Source organism: Cupressus sempervirens, chromosome 9 (genome assembly GCF_028749045.1).
Source record: "Cupressus sempervirens isolate cs-2001-9-10 chromosome 9, ASM2874904v1, whole genome shotgun sequence".
NCBI lineage: Eukaryota > Viridiplantae > Streptophyta > Pinopsida > Cupressales > Cupressaceae > Cupressus > Cupressus sempervirens.
In genome coordinates, this window is record NC_143126.1 from 622032059 (window position 1) to 622050672 (window position 18614).

General features: G+C 31.9%; 1 protein-coding gene across 2 annotated transcripts in view; it reads right to left on the bottom strand.

The window, feature by feature from the left end:
• LOC149540242 (uncharacterized) overlaps window positions 1-18614 on the bottom strand; it is a 133199-nt gene that overhangs the window by 29919 nt on the left and 84666 nt on the right. The window contains exons 7-18 of one of the 2 annotated variants that reach the window (XM_089801386.1): window positions 17513-17739; window positions 16936-17380; window positions 16652-16839; window positions 16471-16555; window positions 15949-16298; window positions 15758-15827; window positions 11283-11374; window positions 10920-11174; window positions 4253-4882; window positions 4041-4152; window positions 420-520; window positions 99-311 (exon numbers count right to left, since the gene is read on the bottom strand). In XM_089801386.1, coding sequence (XP_089657512.1) covers window positions 99-311; window positions 420-520; window positions 4041-4152; window positions 4253-4882; window positions 10920-11174; window positions 11283-11374; window positions 15758-15827; window positions 15949-16298; window positions 16471-16555; window positions 16652-16839; window positions 16936-17380; window positions 17513-17739 — 2768 coding nt within the window. Of the gene's footprint in view, window positions 1-98; window positions 312-419; window positions 521-4040; window positions 4153-4252; window positions 4883-10919; window positions 11175-11282; window positions 11375-15757; window positions 15828-15948; window positions 16299-16470; window positions 16556-16651; window positions 17381-17512; window positions 17740-18614 lie in introns of both variants that reach the window. The other variant, XM_089801385.1, reaches the window with a different exon arrangement.

Here is an 18614-nt window from a genome sequence, read left to right on the forward strand (position 1 = left end):
TTAGGTGTCATTCATATAATGCTCAACATGTAAACAGAATTGTATATTGGAAGTAAGGATATCTAACAAACAAAATACAACTATACGGAATTGCTCACCTTTGACAACAATTTGAACTTTTCTCTGTCCATTGAAGGGCCTTGAGAAGCGAATTCCAAATGGTATACTTTGCCATTAAAATTTCGGAAATTAAGATTGCAGAATGCCTTAAAGAGAGTAGTTTTACCAAGGCCAGGCATTCCATATAATCCTGCAATGCGAATTCCTTTTTCATTGGGATGAACATCAGTATTGAAGAAATCTACAACTGCCTGCATCCAATATACACAACTAATACATAAGAGTACTTGTATAAAGGCGTGAAAACAAACAACAAAACGAATAATCTTGTAGGAAGGAAATTAGTGAGGTGTTATAACCTGGCACATGCGGGCTTCTCCTTGCATAGCCGGGATATGATGCTTTTGTGGAAGTAAACAACAGATGGTTCTCACAATTTCATCCCTAAATTTCGCTTCACCTTCAACAAAATTCAAATAACTTAACAAATTAGTTTAGTAACTATTAAAATAAAAGAACTAATAAATACATCAGAGTGAATTTGTATCTTGAATTTTCTTCGAGGTGTTTTAGTTTCTTAAAATATGGATCCAAGGTGTGCTTTGATTTGGGTCATATTGTATATTAAATAACTTAAGCAAGAAATCGGTTTATATGACTATCCATAATGTCTTTCAAGTGCATTGACAGAGAATAAGTTATGGGTTTAATTGTTTTGAAGATTGAATTTCTGAATTAATGAACCAGCAAATTACCCAAATAAAAATTTGGACAACTATGAGTTATGTTAGTAAAAAAGAATTAGGGATACAAATCGGAATTCTATGTTGAAAAGGACTTATGCTAGTGTAGTCTATTTCTTAAATCTCGATCCTTTGAAGTAGAAAGGACATGTATCAAATCTTATTTTAATTAAAAATTATGACAAAAGACCACATACATTTATTGGGTTAGAAATTAAAAGTATTTGTATTCATGTATCAAGTTCAATTTACATTTCTTAAATCTCCTTTGATATTCATACATTTATTTTATCTCCTCTACCTTATTTACCTCTCTATGTAGTCTCTTTGTTATCTCTTAAAGGGGATGTGGCCCTTTAATAATATCTCTAAAGTTCAACCTATCTTATAAAGCTTGTTTTCTAGAACCTCGTTATTTGTTTACAATGTCATATATATGGATTGATGTTTGCATACCATTTCTCTTGCTCAATTTCAATCTTATACTTGTTGGTATCAATGCAGACTTGTTGCTCTCCATTTTAAATCACTCTAAGTTCTGATTTGCATATTTTTCAAGAGAAATAAATACCATCATGCATTTTTTTACTTCTATGCTTAGAAAATGAAAAGGGTGTTGGTATGATGGTCTGACACAAGGGAACTATAGTAAGGAAGACTCATCAAGTTGGAGGCATTCTCAATAATCATGACATGATCCTCATTGGTGATGACAAAGTGAACATGTTGTAACACAACAACAAGAAGCCACTAATGTAGCTTCCAATGAGGATACACCAAATACTACAAATTGTGGTGTTAATCATAATTGTATTCGTCTATCTCAAAGCTCTCAACCCTTGAGAGATGTTAGGTTAATTACTTTTTCTACTAGCAAACATGACTTAAAATTGAGTGTTATTTGATACTCTAATAACTAAGCCATCTCATGATCTCACCTAAATTATTGATGATAAGAAATGTATGTTAGATAGCATTAGTATTATTACCATGCCTCTAGAGAAACGATGTTGTACTCAGACCAAAGTCCTCTATGTTTTAGGTTTGACTACCAATCTTTTTTTTATTATTATATAAATCAAGAGAGGGCCCGAACCCAACCAAAAAAAACATCAATGCATTAAAATAAAGACAAGAAAAGAAGAATTTGCAAGAATTAAAAATATAAGGCTTTGAAATAGAGCCACAAATGCATAGAGCTAACAAAAACTCATCAAAAAGGAGAGCAAAGGAGCCAAAAAATATCAAAAAATGAGATGGAGGATCATCAAAGAAGAAGGAACTGATACAAAACATATACACATTCTTGAGAAGAGAAGGCACCCAACAACCTCAAACTAGAGCACAAGAAATCCATCGTGCAAACAACCTCCACACATGAGGAGGAAGAAGTACTAGAAAATAAGGGAGAAACATTAAAAGTTGCACCCTTACATGAAGGAGGGGAAGGAAGTACGAAATTGAGGTGGCCAAAAACAATAACCACCAAAAAAGGATAGACGCAAATACCCAAAAGCTTTAAGAATAAAAAAGTTGAGTACATCAAAAGAAGAGAATGCTCTATGTCTCACACAAATCCAAGGAGTAGAAGGAACAATGAAGTGAGAAATAGCCAATCCAAGGAGAACTTGACCTACCAAACATGAGAAGATGAAGTATTGGGAGAAGGTTTGGAGAAACCAATACAACACCAAAACTACACTGAGAAGAACAAGAACCAAGACAACTAACTACAAGAGAGTCGACTACCCTAGGAGACCTAGATCCACACAATTCGAAGGGGTAACAACACTGGTACAGAAAGATGGGAAACTAGAGAAAGACCATGCTACCAAGTTGCAAAAGTAAAGAAATTAGAGGCACCAAAGAAAACATCAAGCTAAAGAACACTGCCAAAAATGGCTAAAGCAACCCACGAAACAAGAAACCCAACTGAGCCTCCAAACACATTGATAGGTGAGGTAGAGGAACACTTGTAGCCATCAACCAAATCTTTCCACCAATAATAATCCACATCCATATGTTGGTCCACCACCTTAAAATGGGCTTTCACTGCAAAAGGAAGCATGAATGATGAGAAATAAAGAAAGAAGGTCTTCAACCAAGACTAATGTATGGAGAGAAAACTCCACCTCAAAAGGGGTAGCTAAACTTGAGAGAATCCCACAAAGTGTCAAAGGAAAGAGAAGGAAAGTAAGAAGCACAAGAGACATCCACTACTCAAATGGAGAAGATAACTCTCCAAAATACAACTACAACAAGGAAAGGAATGATCTGCAATGCACTCCACCATAACCCCAACGGATAACAACAAAGTAACTTAACACCCTTAGAGCACTCAAATCAGAGAGAATTTCCAAAGCACATTAAAATCTCTCAGAGACCACTCTGTATGAAACAAAGCACATCCCCTAGCACCCAAAAGAATAAGAAAACCAAAAAAAAAACATAAACCTAGCAGAGAAGAAAACTATTGCACATAAAAACAGCAAACTTTCAACTCACTGCTTTATTCAAACATAAACATAGAGTTAAAATTAAAAACCTTATAGATGATCCCAAATTATTACTTATATTATTCAAAAAAAATGTTGATAGAAAAACTTGAACATTGTAATTCAATAGCTTCTCTTACTTTATTGTAAATACCTCTACTCCTTCAAAATTATTTGATTATAAAATGAGGGTAAATCAAGTTGTAAAGGTTCATATTTTTTAAAATCAATCTCAAATCCAATTATAGGACACATATGAATTATCACCATGAGTCTAAATTGACCTTATTGAGTTGTTAAAATTTTTATAATAGAGTAAATCAATAATATTAGTTTTGAGCCCTGACTAATGAGTTTTGCATTCATTGTCTATGATTAAGTACATCCATCCCTCATTCAATTTATTATCTACTCAACTTAATGCTTTAACTTTATTATGTATTCATTAACAATATCAAATTAATTAATCAAAATAATTTTCATAAATATATCTTGAAAAACTAAAAAATTCAAGATACATAGATTATATTTTGTTCTATTAAAAAAGGACATAAATGTAAAATCTAACGAAGTAAATATAATTCATTAATATTTAATATCATACTTACTAATTTTATTAAAAAAACTGTAATATTCAATTTCCAGTTGTCATATATTTGAAAATTAAAATTTGAAATATGAATATATTCAGTCCAACTCATTTTTTACGTATAAACATCTAAAATTGATATTAAAAACTTACCTGCTTTATCGTCTTTATTTTTTTTCACTTGAACAATCTCCTTGATGAAGTCTCTTATGTGAAGTTCGTCTTCGATTTCTTCAACGAACGCATTCTCACATAGATCCTTTACCTAAAACCACAATTAAATCATATATGGAAACATTTGTCAAGTTTATTCAAAAAGCCTATTCACAAGCTCAACAAAGCGTAGAAGAAAACTTTGAACTCACCGCTTTCTTGATATATGTGATCTCTTCGTAGCAATTAAGTGCTGCCCACTTGATAACATTGTCGGCAGATGCATTGTCGGGCATATGTCTAGCCAGAACCATGAATACGGTGCGGTATATGGGATCCATATCATTGAAAGCTTTCTCAAACACTGCCAAAATGCCGTCCAAACCATCAGTGCCTTCATTTGCTAAGCCATCTAACTCAGCAAACCATTTTGAAAAATCGGAACGGTGTTTGTTGAACAGGTATCGGCCAAAAGCTTTCAAAGCTAATGGATGAAATGCTGGAGCAGAGTATCTGTTCTCTTTGAAAGAGCATCTCTTTGCACACTCCAAAGCATAACCTCTGTGCTCTTGCCCCAACGCTGATATGTTTGTCTGCGTCCTTTCCAACAAGATGGCCATGGCCTCTTCCTCTTCAAGTCTTGGGACGCGCATGCATGACCCAGATTCAATATTCAAAGTCCTTAGAATATCTATGCTTTGTGCAATCAAAAGTATGCAGCTGTTTTTTCCCCACTCTGCACTAAGATAATGTTTCACTTCGTCTACGTTATCTTCTGTGATATTGTCCATAACCAAAAATCCCCTTTGACCCTTTAGAAATATATTGAACCAAGATTGTGCCTGCAAGATTTAATTAAATAAATATAGGAGTTACACATTTTGCGCATAATTATTTTAAATTTGATGATCAGATTTATATGTTCATATATATAATAAGATCTTATATATTTATAACATTTTGAATTATATATAATCTTATATATTTATAAGATTTTACTTATATATGTATATTGGGGGTAATTAGTCTCATCTCACTTAATAGATTGTAAGTTGATGCCCTACCACACTTAATGGACTGTATATAGAAGTGTCAGATTTGATTTCGCAGTCATGATGACTGGGAATCATGTCCCTAAAGGGAGTGACTCCTGCAACCATTGGTCACACAGTCAAGAGGTGAACGGTGACATTCATGCCACACAACATTCGGAGATTTGGCTTATAGCCACTCATGTTTAACCAAGTCAAATTTGATATAGAGGTCGATGGTTACAAGGCAATTGGAGTTAATCATCCAACACATTGGCCACAATTAATCGCCCAAACATTTGAGTCAAAGACTTGTTAGTCAAATGTATTGATATTTGATTATGCATTATGTTATATATATAACTATTTGATTCATAATATTTATTATTTATGTTCATGCTCTATATTTATTCAATTAAAGTTCTAAGTTACCGGTACGGGTATGGGTACGGATACGGATATGTGGGTATGGTACATGGGTACGACAACTTTTTGAAAAGGGGGTTTGAGTACATCTGGATACGTCTATACAAATAACATATAAAAATAATAAATATATATATATATATACATATGCATTTGTACAACTTGAAAAGTAGAAACAAAAGTTACAAAACTAAAAAGTTAATTTCATTTATTAAAATAAAATAAAAATATCTTAATCCACAATTAGTATAAAAATAAATATTTTCACTTAATAAATTATAATATCAAAACTAAAACTATATTATTAAATTTGAATACATAATAATAAACATAAATACATTTAAATTTTTAATTTTATTTTTATAAATTAATGTATAAATAATTTGATAAAGTTTATAAAAAAGAGATCTCTAATTTTGAACGGACTTGCAGTTTCATCGTTGGTAATTTGTAAACAGGTTTCTGTGGTGCATCGAAGTAAAACTTTTTGTGCGTTCAAGAAAATGTTTTTGAGCGGGCAATGTAATTTTTTTTTATAAGGATTTCATTTCGACTAGGTTTCTCTCTACTGCCTGAAATGCGCTGAAGTATCATTTGGTAAAAACTCTTCTTAAACAATACCCTATATTTTTCCATCACTGTTTCTAGCTCCTGAATCTTCCTTCCGTCTCCATTTCTTACTGTGGATACTTTATCAAAGCAATGTGCAATGTACTTTTTGTGATTTTCGAAGAGAAAAATAGACAAGCTTTATTCCATACAAATTTGAACGATTTTTTAGAACTTTATTAGAATTCGCCGAACTTCGAATTTCATACATAATGTTCGACGAATCTTGTGACTAAGGTCAGCACCCAGATTCGAAGTCAAATTGCCACGTCAAAATTTTAAAAAAAGATTGGATTCAGATTGCAAAAGGCACATATGTTTTAGGATTTTAAAAACGGAACCCAACTCGATTCTACAAGGTTTTTTGAACGATTCTGATTCTAATATGTACCATACCAGAATTTGAAGGAAAATAGGGGAGTACTGATAACTTAGAATTAAACTATAACTTTAATGTTGTTTCTTAGTTTGGAAAGCTAAACACATGATATTACACCATTGGTAATATTAGGAATAGTACATTAAGAAACTCTTTGATAAGAAGATTTCTATTATTCTGATATCACATTTGATATCATGAGTATTAGCCTCCAAAATATGAATATATGATATTCACTAAATACCATGAGTAACATTTTGATATCATGAGTATTGGCCTACAGAATGTTAAGATATGATATTCACCAAGTACGTAATAAGGTTTTATATCACATTTGATATCGTGAGTATCGTAATTTTGCAAGTTTTTTTCAAGTTCATATTTGATTTTTAGGGGGTTTTCAAGACATTAATGCTTTTTAGGGATTTTTTTCAAGACATTTTATGATTTTTATTGAGCTTTTAAGAATCATATTTGCATTTTGTTTTTATTTTTTTCAAGATAATATTTGATTTTTCAAGATTTTTTTGAGATCATATTTGAATTTTTTTTTTTTTTTAAAGATATTTAAAGTATGTACAGGAGCAAGAATTGCCCCAAGTGTCTAAAAAGGCTATGGTATTATGGATGGATGAGTGGGCAAAATGTAGATGCTCAAAAATGGTTCGCGCCTACTCCTTCATCACTTTTACATCCTAACTTGTTTCATTTTCTCATTTCACTAACTTTGATCTTTTGGCGAACTTGATCATCATTCAATCAAATGTAGATCATTTCTAAATCAATTTGGATCCACTTCAATATCATCAAAATCACTTGAATTCAACCCTAATCAATCATCATTATCAATCTTTTAGGCATTGTTACATCCTTCAGTATCTTATCAACAATCATTAATCTATGGCATGTGTCCTTGACATGTCACCAATCTTATTTATCAATTTCAATCAACCTATGACATTTGCAATGTTTGTTAAATGTCATATTTCATCAATCCTTGTCACGTGTCCTTGACAAGTCATCAATTTCTATCATTCATCTAATGTCACTTATTTCATTTGATCATTGCTTTGGTCCAATCCAATATCATCCCATTTGATCTACATTTTCATCACAATCCCTGAAAAGGGTTAATTCTTGTATTTATTTTATCATTTGGTCAATCATTTTTATTAATATTTCTTATAGGAATAAATAACCCATGCTTTATTCCTATGTCTTAATCATTTAATCTATCTCATCTTATTATTTCATCCTCTTTTATTAATTATTCCTAATTAATTAATTGTTCTGTTTTCATGAATTTGGAGAAATTTGTATTTCCTAAACTCTAATTTCTATTTTAGATGGAATTATGAGTTTTTAAAATTCAAATAATTCAACTCTTACACAATCCCACTAATTGTGCTTCCACTTCATATTGTCTAGCTTTCACAATTATACCTTCCCTTTTCCAACTCTTTCACTTTCCATTCCTTTTCTTATACCTTCACTTTCATTTTCCACTTCTTCTACCAAATGTTTTTGCATATTTTTGTGCATGTCTCTTACAATTTGTCATAATGTGTCATTTTATGACATATTTTATAATTTAAATCTTTTAATCATGGCAATCCAATTTGTGCAATTTTAACTATGACAATTTCCAATTGTACACTTTTCCCTCCATTTTTGCATTTTGGCTCTCAAATCCTATAAATTGAGTCCTTTTGTACTTTCTTTGCTAACCAAATTCTCCTAGTATTCTCTCTATCTTGTCATATGTCTTCTAGAATATCGATACATGATATTCACTAAGTACTCAATAAGGTTTGATGTCATATATGATATCATGAGTATTGGTCTTCCAGAATATCAACACATGATATTCATCAAGTACTCAAAAATGTTTATAAGGTATGTGCACAAACATTCTCATCATGGGTACCATATAAACATCCACCATACAAATTATAATCTATCATGGTTTGCATAGACATCATAAGATATCCATCATAATAGAAAATTAAGTTATTTTAAGATCATCAACTTTAAATAACTTATGCAAATACAAGTGATGGTTAGTTGGAAGTCAGAACTTCCTCATGATGTACACAAGTGGTAGGCTTATTAAAATCATAGTCACTCATAAGGACTTTTTAAGTCCCTCTGAATATCAATCATCCAAGATCCTCATTCAAGATTGTCTTTGAAGAAGTGTTAGAATCCCTCTTCCTACAATAACTTCTCAGAGGAAAAGATCAAGGCACATAACTCTTGTATTATGTATTGGAAATAGAAACAAATAAATGTGATTTTAAAGTTAGATTCATATAAAATAAGTATATTACAATAATTTGGTATTCTAAGACTCCATCTTAGAAATTGTAACCATGTCAAGGTCACTTTGAAAGCATTTCACATTTATTTTGTAGTTTGATAAAGATGATAAGGAAATAGAGAACACCTTGTTAATCCAATATTTCGCACACGTTAAAGGATATTTTGAAGTTCTTTAGAATAGACATCTCCCTGAATCTATATCTAAATTGCTGAATTTGGCAAAGGATGTTTGATGTTTTAGTCTATCAAAGTATTAAAATGTTGACTGAGCATACTTGTCACATCCAAGCACTAGATTTTAGAGTAATTTATATGTTTCCTTTTCCCTTTGAATTTAGGTTTCTACTTTTTATCAACTTGTCCTGTGAGAATATAATTATATCATCTCGAGTAGAAGTATCATCTTGAGACATTAACATGCACTCCTCTTGTATGTAGTCATCCTTTTGTCAAGAACAAATTTGGGAAGCTTGGATCGTGAACATGCTCCTTGTCTAAAAATCTTCCATGATGGTGGTTGTCCTTTTAGTTCTATCATGGTTAATTATTTGCCATCAAAGATGTAACCAATTTTAGAGCATTGGGTCCTTAGTTCTATTATTTTTATGAAATATGAAGCTATAGATTCACCTTTATTCATCATAACATTGGAGAGTTTGTCTTTCAATGTGATAATTCTGCTAGTATTGTTTATCTCAAACATTTCTTCAAGTGCTTTGACCATTTCATGTGTTGTGTCTAGATCTGTAATGATAGGAATTAGACGATCCTTTACCCCGTTCACTAGTGATTTCATAGCCTTGGTATTTTCTTTTTTCCATCTACTCAAAATTCATCACTCCATTTGGGTGGTGGATCTCATTTTTCAATAAATTATTTTAGATCATGCTCCTTCAAGATCAACATTATTCACAATTTCCAAGCTACAAGATTTGAATCACCTTCGATTTTGTCTTTCAACCTCATATCATCCACCATTTTGACAAATGTTGGATTTAAGAATATTTCAGCCCACCAGATAATTTGATCGGGATAATCTCTTAGATCTGCTTTGATACCATGTTAATTTTGATGATCAAATGTATATGTTCATATATTAAGACCTTATATATATTTATAATATTTTGAATTATAGAAATCAATACATATATTGAAGGTGATTAGTCTTATCTCACTTAATAGATTGTAAGTTAATGCCCCACCACACTTAGCGGGGTGTATACAAAGTGTCAGATTTGATTGCAATGGATTGAACCAACTAGAAGCATTGTAGACCAGTTCATAACTGTTGAAGACTATGAAATTTGATATGATCTAACAATTTGGACCCTTCGCACAATATAGATTATGATATAATAGGTTGTACTCTATGTGACATCGAGCAAGTTGATAGATAAATAATATCATCAACTAGTTTATGAAAGATGATAGTTGAAGTAATATGTATGCATTGTTCAATGTAGAATGCATGTCCTAGTCTGACAATACTCTGCAATGATGGTGTAGAGACTGAAGTAAATTAAAACAATGTTCAATTGTGTTTTGATTTTGTAGGCATTGTTTATAAGAATGGTGAGAGGGAGTTATTTCCCCAATGGAAGCGACTCCTACATGGAGTCATGACCATTGGGTATGTAACTTCCACATCACACTGAGTCAAGAGGTGAATGATGAATTTCATGTCACACAACACTCAGAGATTCTACTTATAGCCAATTAGGTTTAACCAAGTCAAATTTGATATAGAGGTCGATGGTAACAAGACAATTGAGAGTTAATCAACCAACACATTTATCGTTAAACATATCCAGAATTAAATGTCCAAACATTTGACTTGATGACTTGTTAGTCAAATATATTGATATTTGATTATAGAATAAGATATGTGTGTGTGTGTGTGTGTGTGTCACTATTTGATATTGATTGATTGTATGTGTGTGTATATACATATACATATATATCAACTCAATTAAATTCAAATAAAACGATATATATTATATATTATTTATGTTCACACTTTAACTTTATTTAACTACACTATAACTTGAGAAAAGTATTCTAGGAGAGGGTGAACATCTTCAAAACAAGACAAAAATATAGCGAATTTCTTACATCGTCAATGGATTTTAGCGATTCCAGTTGCGCCGTTGGAAATTGAGTGAGGTGACACAAGGCAAGTTTTAGTCTGTCCAATACATTATCCCCACAAAATTGCAAAAGGAATACGTTGCAAGCAATATCCCCCAAATATAAGTTGCAGAAAGCCTTGGCAATTGTTGTTTTACCCAGGCCAGAGATTCCATACAATCCTACAATGCGGATTCCCTTCTCGTTGAAATGAGGATGGCTTAAGACATCTTCAACCTCCTACAACCAATAATTATAGTTAGTAAAACATAAGTATATCCATATTTTTCATGACAATAAACATCATAATTGATGTGTTACAGGAAGTTAGTGAGGGGTGATTTTAACCTTACAGATGCGAGCATCTCCTTGAATAGAAGGGACACGATACCTTGGTGAGACTAGAATTAGGCGGGAGATGGCTTGCAAAATCTCCCATCCTACAAAAGATATAAGTGAAACCAAGTTAGATCATAAAGTTATTATCAACTATATCATGTGGTATTAAATTTTACGAGTCAAATTAATGAGAATTTTGTTAATCTAATGCCTTGTAATTGAATTATTGGAATTCTATAAATCCTTTTGCATGAAATATAAGATGATAAAGTAGATGTGAAATTATGTAGTTAATTTTTTTTGTGAAGTTAAAAATAATTGCAAATAATACATTACCAAACAAAATTGAATGTACAAAATTATAAAATAGTTCAAATATATGTCATTACAGTGACATGATATTTGAAAATAGAAGCATGTTAGCATTCACAAAAAATTAATTAGGGAAACCTCTATGATAACCTTAAAAATGATGGTATGAAAGAAGACAAGGAAAATATTACAAACAATCTACTTATAAAGTTTGAAATTAAAATTTTCAATGTTAGAGAAATGAGAACAAACAAAATCAAAACTTCAGTTGTATTCACCAAAAATAATTTCTCAAAGTTATCTAAACAAAGTCTCTAGTTTTACTTTTGTGAGGGGGCTATTTGTCTTAAAGGTAGAGCTAGTGAATTTTTACTCACTTTTTCTACCTAAAAACACCAATTTTAGTGAGTTTACAAAAATAATTAGAAACTGACTATTAGAATTATTTAATCCTTTTTAAAACAATTATTACATCAAAAGGATGGGCTCCCTAATCATATTACAGCAACAAAAACATTTGAAACATCACTAAAACCCCTTCTTTGGGTCATTACAATCAAAAGTAAGTCAAACCTACCAACAAAAAAAATTAACCAAATATAGCAACTAGGAGCTTTATGATCAACCTAACACTATTAGTAACTATAATATCAATATCATAACCTATCATAATGTATTTGTAATAGTTTATGTTTATAAAAAATTCTAATGGTTGAGATAAGAGCTTTGTTGTAACAACCAAAAGAATGAAGAATTGTCTTTAAAATTATTATAGTAATATCACAAAGATGGTAGCACAAAAAATAACAAACTTAGCTATCATTGAGATTAGAAATTCTATCCCATTCCTTAGAAATATTGTTGAGTATGTTCTTCTAGTCTTCAATGTCTTCCTCTTTGTATGCTTCTCATCTTTCCTTTTCTTTGTTGCTTCCTTGATTATGCTTTTTCTTGTGACCACTCCAAAAAGAGCCTTTTTTATTAGGCCATTGATAGCCCTATATAAATAGGACATGGCGGAGTCGAAAGAGTCTTTAGTAGTGACAGGCATGGTAGAAATTCAAGAGTCGCAAGTCTCTTATTAAATTCATTTTTATTTTTTTTGTAGATTAGAGGTGTAGTTTTTATTAGTCGAACCATGGGAAGGAGGGGAATTCTCTAGAATGTCATCTTAGAAGAAGCGGGAGAGTTGTAGACCATGTTCACAGTATCCTTTAATTCACTTAAATTCACTATGACATCCAATTATTTTTCCTTCTCTTCCTTCCTGATCTCTTCTTCTTCCTCTACATAATATTCATCTTGAATGTTCTTTTTGAAATCATCCTTTTTATCTAGATCATACTAAAATTACTTTCAGATTAACCACCTTCTACATAATTTGCTTGTCCTTCCTTTCCTTATTGAGGAGGAGTTCTGGCTTACTCTTAGTAGAGCTACCCTTTTACATAACAAGTTAAAAGTAAAAAATTATTAATTTTACATTTTGACACTTTTTTATTATAACTTTTTACCTTTTTTAATTATTTAATAGTAATTTAGATTAAAAAATGAAATTATTAATCATTGCATAGAAATGGATGTCTGAGTCATAGACAAAATTGTAAAAGATTTAACAAAATGTCTTAAGAAGTGATACATCATTTGTATTCATAAAATTTCAATATGTACAATTATGTCATTTCTTGCATTATTTGGTATAGTATACATTGTAATGAACAAAAATACTTATATAGACAATTTTGTATTTGGCATGTAAAATCCTTAAGATTTGTGTTGAAATAAGTTTTTTAATCAGTACATCTTGTCAAGTTATCAACTTGGAATTGGTAACTTTGTATTCGTATTGTAAATAATGAAAATAAATTATTTGAAACTCACATGTTGTGTTGGTCATTAATTTGGTATTGTTGGAATAGTAGTCTTTCCTAATGTTAATAGAATAAAGGGAATGGAGTAGCATTTAAGAAAGAATTAGATCTTCGAATTAAAGTTTCATATTTTTCTTGCTTTTTTAAATATTAAAAAAAAATTATCAGGTAGACGCCGAGTTTCATCTTTGAAGCCATAAAAGTTGACTTGTACAAGTGCACATTATAGCAAGAACTAGAGAACATAATTGCATGGTACTAATAATGAGCTAGTATGGTTTTTTTTCTACATTATATTATCCTTAATGCATTATTATTTCATTGTTCCTTTTAATTGATAGTCTCCTCTCTAAATTTGTTGAGAAATGACGATGTAAATAGAGGATGATCTAAGAATAGTTTTTATGTATATGAAACCCATTAAAGAACGGGATTAGTTTGGACTGTCACTTGTAGATCTTTTTTTTCTCAAAAGAGAAATTCTTCTCCGTCTAGACCATTTATTTGTTCTGTTACTTGGTACTTGTATTGACCACTAACACCGCAGATGAAAGATGTTGTACCAAAAGTAGTATAATTAAAAACATACCCTCTATTTTAAAAGAACAACAGTGCACAATATATCTTATTGATTAGTTTGAACATGATTTTTTATTACCTATTGAGAGGAAAGATCTACACTTTACAACTAAAGCTCAAATCAAGTTGTGTTGAAAGAAATATGCATACTACAATGAAACATAACCCAAAATCATCATTTTAATCTACCCATATTTCAAACAGTAAAATGAGTAATTGCTCTTGTAATTATCACAGTCATTCTTAAAAAGAAAGCTATGTAGAAGAAAAAAATTGTTAACATGCCCTACAATTGGATACCTTAATTGTGGATTGGACAGAAAACTATGGTTGGAGCTAAATTGATCTAATGATTGTTCACTTTGATCTAATCTAGAGAACAATAATGTAAACATGAAATGATTTTAAGTCAAATTTTAAAAAAATTCTAAATGATTTGTCATTCAACTATTAAAAATAAAGTCTGGAGGAAGACAATAAATTCACAGAGGCACAACTCAGCAGATAACTCAAGATCCCTATTAACTAATTACCATAACATATGCAAAACTAAGTAAAGTATAGTCAATTCTTAGTTACCATAATTTGTTAAAAGTGAAAAGGGAAAGAAATAAATTGTGGAAGGGAGAATATCGTAGTTTTAGCAAAGTCCAGTAGCTATTGTTCTTTGTGTAATGTGTCGTTTCAGTAGATAGTTTTGTTTCTTGTAAGGATGTTCTTCCTAAGGAGAGTAGACATTTTTGAGTGTTTAGAAGGAAAATAATGGCCAACAGAAACACAACCAAGAATATCGAGTGGATGGTTGTTTATCTTCAACCATTGATAGCTAGTTTTCGACATGGACAACATAGATCGAAGGAGAGATCCTGGATAACCATTGATTAATTACGGCCATTACAAATCAAATTTCTAATTTATGTTCTGTTTTATTAGGCATATAAGATAAAATATATTTGCAGACATGGACAAATAATTATAGCTCAAAATATATTGTTTGGTCCACATGGGTTATGAGCAACATTAGAGGAGAAAGACTTTTCATCTATGTACCAATCAAAACACTTTCATTTTTTGACAATTTTTGCTTAAATTATTTCATTATGTCTTCTTGTGCCTTTTGTCTGGGTCTAATCTCTTAGGTGGTCCCAAGACCTAGAGTAAATTCATGCTCTCCCCATTTCTTATGGTTGAGTTGTCGAGATTGATCCTCTATTTTTGACTATCAATTTTAAAAATCAAGTCCTTTACTTCATATTGAGAATGCCTAGGATGTAATTGACTACTTTAATGAATAAAATTTAATTTTTTAAATAATCATTTAATAAATATACATATGAAACAAACAATTTATTTTTATTTAGAAAATAATATATTTATTATTTCTTATATGTCTTAAACTATATGTAAAATTTAAGGTATTTTAAATATACATTATATAATTAATAAATAAAATATTATATTTTATATAAGTATAATATTTTATAAATCAAAGAATATCAAAAAAAAGCAACTTAAATAAACCTATATAATAATGTTCAACATTATTTAAAGTAAATAGAAAAACAAAATTATTCTAGTATAAATAAGGTAGTTTTGAATAAATATCAATAGAAAAAAATTAGGTAGATTATTTAATATATCTATAATAATATACAAAAGTAAAAGTATTCTATCAAAATCATTTTTTCATATAAAACATTTAAAATTAGTTATAAAGCTTACTCTCTTCTTTCTCTTGCGCCTTATTAATCGGACGGAACATCTTATGAATTCTATGTTTTATATCTTCGACCTGAAACCACAATTATATCAAGTGTTTGAAAGTTTTTTTTTCCCATAAATAATCCCTTTCTATTAATAAATTAATATACATAATACTTATTAATGAAAAACGAACCACAAATTCAACTCACTTTTTCCTTGATGTCTTTGTGGCAATTAATTAATACCCATTTCACAACTTCGTCTGAAGACATGATTGCTTTGATATCCTCAATCTCTTTCGTGAACCCGTCTTCTTTACTGAAATGCTCAAATTCCTTTTCCCACTTTATTGCTAGCCAGCACAGGCCAGTCAACACGTCATCTATTCCCTCTATTCCCGTGTCAAACCATTTTCCCAAAGTGATACAATGCTTTTGCAGGCGGGGGAATCTATCCCAATCTTGATGACCATTCTTCAGCGTCCGAAACACGTTATCCAAATGATTACCAAGTACATCTTCTAAAGCATCTTTCAGTCTCGGATGATCACTGCTTGCATCTATCTCAGCACACCATTTTCACAAAGCACCGGCCAAAGACAATATAATTTTTTAAATTATTGATAAAAGAAACTTTGGAAATATACGAGGCAGACATTTAGCAATATTCTTTCACTAAAATCATCTAATTTAATTTTTTTTTCACGCATAAAATTGACATGAAAATCTTACCCACTTCGATGTAGTTTTCATCTATAATTCGAAGTAATCTCCTTATACCAGTGGCATCTGAAAAACGTGCTTTCACCTCCTCAATCTGAAACCACAATTAATTTAAGTGTTGAAATATTTATGAATTGAAAAAAACCTACATAAACTTTAAAAGCTGCTTAGAAGCGAGCATTCAACTCACCTCTTTCTTGATGGCTCCCTCGCAATTTTTCGTTTGCCCCTTAGTATCTCTGTTGGAAGGCAACTTTGTCTTGATATACTCCATCTCTTTCTTGAGCTTTACCAACTTAATCTCTTTCTTGAGCTTTACCGAAATAAACGCTCTATACTCAAATTCCTTTACACACTTGATGGCTAGCCAGCACAGCCCTGCAAACACGTTGGCCAGAGAATCTATTTCCGCAATCCATTTTTCGAAATGGTAAAAGCACGCTCGCAAGCGGAGAGATGGATAAAAAACTTTACCAGCTTGATCCAGCGCAGCAAACACAGCATCCAAATGATTAACCGCGTAAGAATTTATCCTGGTAATCCAATATGACAAATCGGGAGAATCTCGGCCAAAAGCTTTCAAAGCAAATTTTTGAATTTCTGAAGCAGAAACTCTGTCCTTCTCGAATGAACATGTGTTTGCGCACTTCAAAGCAAAAGGTTTGTTCGCCCTATCACAACCCCTTTCGATCAGGATGGCTATGACCTCTTCCTCTTGAAGTCTTCTGAATGACCGGAGGGTGACATTCGAATTCATGTCTAGAGCATCTACACTTCGTGCAGTCCAAAGGACTATGCTAATTTTTCCCAACCCTTCCCCAACATAGCATCTCATTTCGTTGATGCTGTTTTCTGTGATATTGTCCACAACCAACAATACCTTTTCTCCTTTCACGCCTCTTTTCAAGAAAAAGTGTGCCTGTACGTTATACTAAAAAGAATAAATTTACATATCTTGTGCAATAATTTTGTTTTTAACGAGAAAAGAAGGATTCCATTAGGACAGCAAGAACATTTCCCCACTAAAATGAAAATACACGAGATTGCTCACCTTGTCTCCGGTTGTTACCCATTCTAATTTAAGATTACGAAATTGAGTGAGATAGTGCAGGGCATCTTTATCTTTGACGAATACAGCTCCGCAGAATTTTAGCTGCCATACGTTTCTATCAAAATTTCCAAGAAGAAAATCGGAGAAAGCCTTGGGAATTGTAGTTTTCAAAATTTTGACATAATACCTCGGTGAAGATGGAGGAGAGAAGAAGTTCACTTTCTTGCCTGCAACACAGTTCACTAGTTATCAGAGACTCCAAATTATATGAATATGATCTGGTGTGTAGTTACTAAGTTTCTATTTATAGAATTAATTTTTAATTGTTAATGTAACAATGATATAAATCATGTGATTTTCTTAAAATTAACAATGATCCAAACTAGGGTCCAACCCTTGTACTATGAAAAAGCAGATTTGTTTTGCATAAGGTGCAAAAGGTTTGGGCATTTAGATGTGACCTGTGCTACTAGGCCAAGCTTTGGGTTCCTTCAAAGATCTTGGAGATAAGGATTGGGAATCTAGATCTATTCCCGAAGGAGGAAGGCCCTTGTGGTGGTCCTTTAGTGGAAGGGGGGTGGATCTCTCCAAAGGCCCGGATTCCAAGGCTCGGGAGGCTCTTCCATCCATATTACCTCCAGTTGATCCAAGTTTTGAGCCCAATGGCACTAAGATTCTGACGATTAACAAGAGGGTTGACAGTCCTTCAAATGGGGGCAGTGGTTTCCTATTGAACCTGGCTTAGCAAAAAATCCTTGACAAGTCAGCAAGTGCTTCCCTAACTTCGTTCTCTAGATGTGTTGGGGTAATCAGTCTCTCATCCCCAGATCAGCCTACCGGAGATGGATCGTGTATTTCAGTGGTTATCCCTAGGCTAGCTTGCTCTTCTGGTGGGTCCAGTGGGGGACACGATACCTTGAAAATGGTGCTAGTAAACTTGCCCCCCCCAAGCGAAGAATGGGTTTAGAAGGGGAATATGATTCGGATTTGATCAAAGAGATGGAATGGACGACGGTAGACAAGAAAAACAAGAAAAAGAAAAAAATAGATTTTGGGAGACATAGAAAAGTGAGCAGACCCCTTGGGGGAATAGGAGGAACTA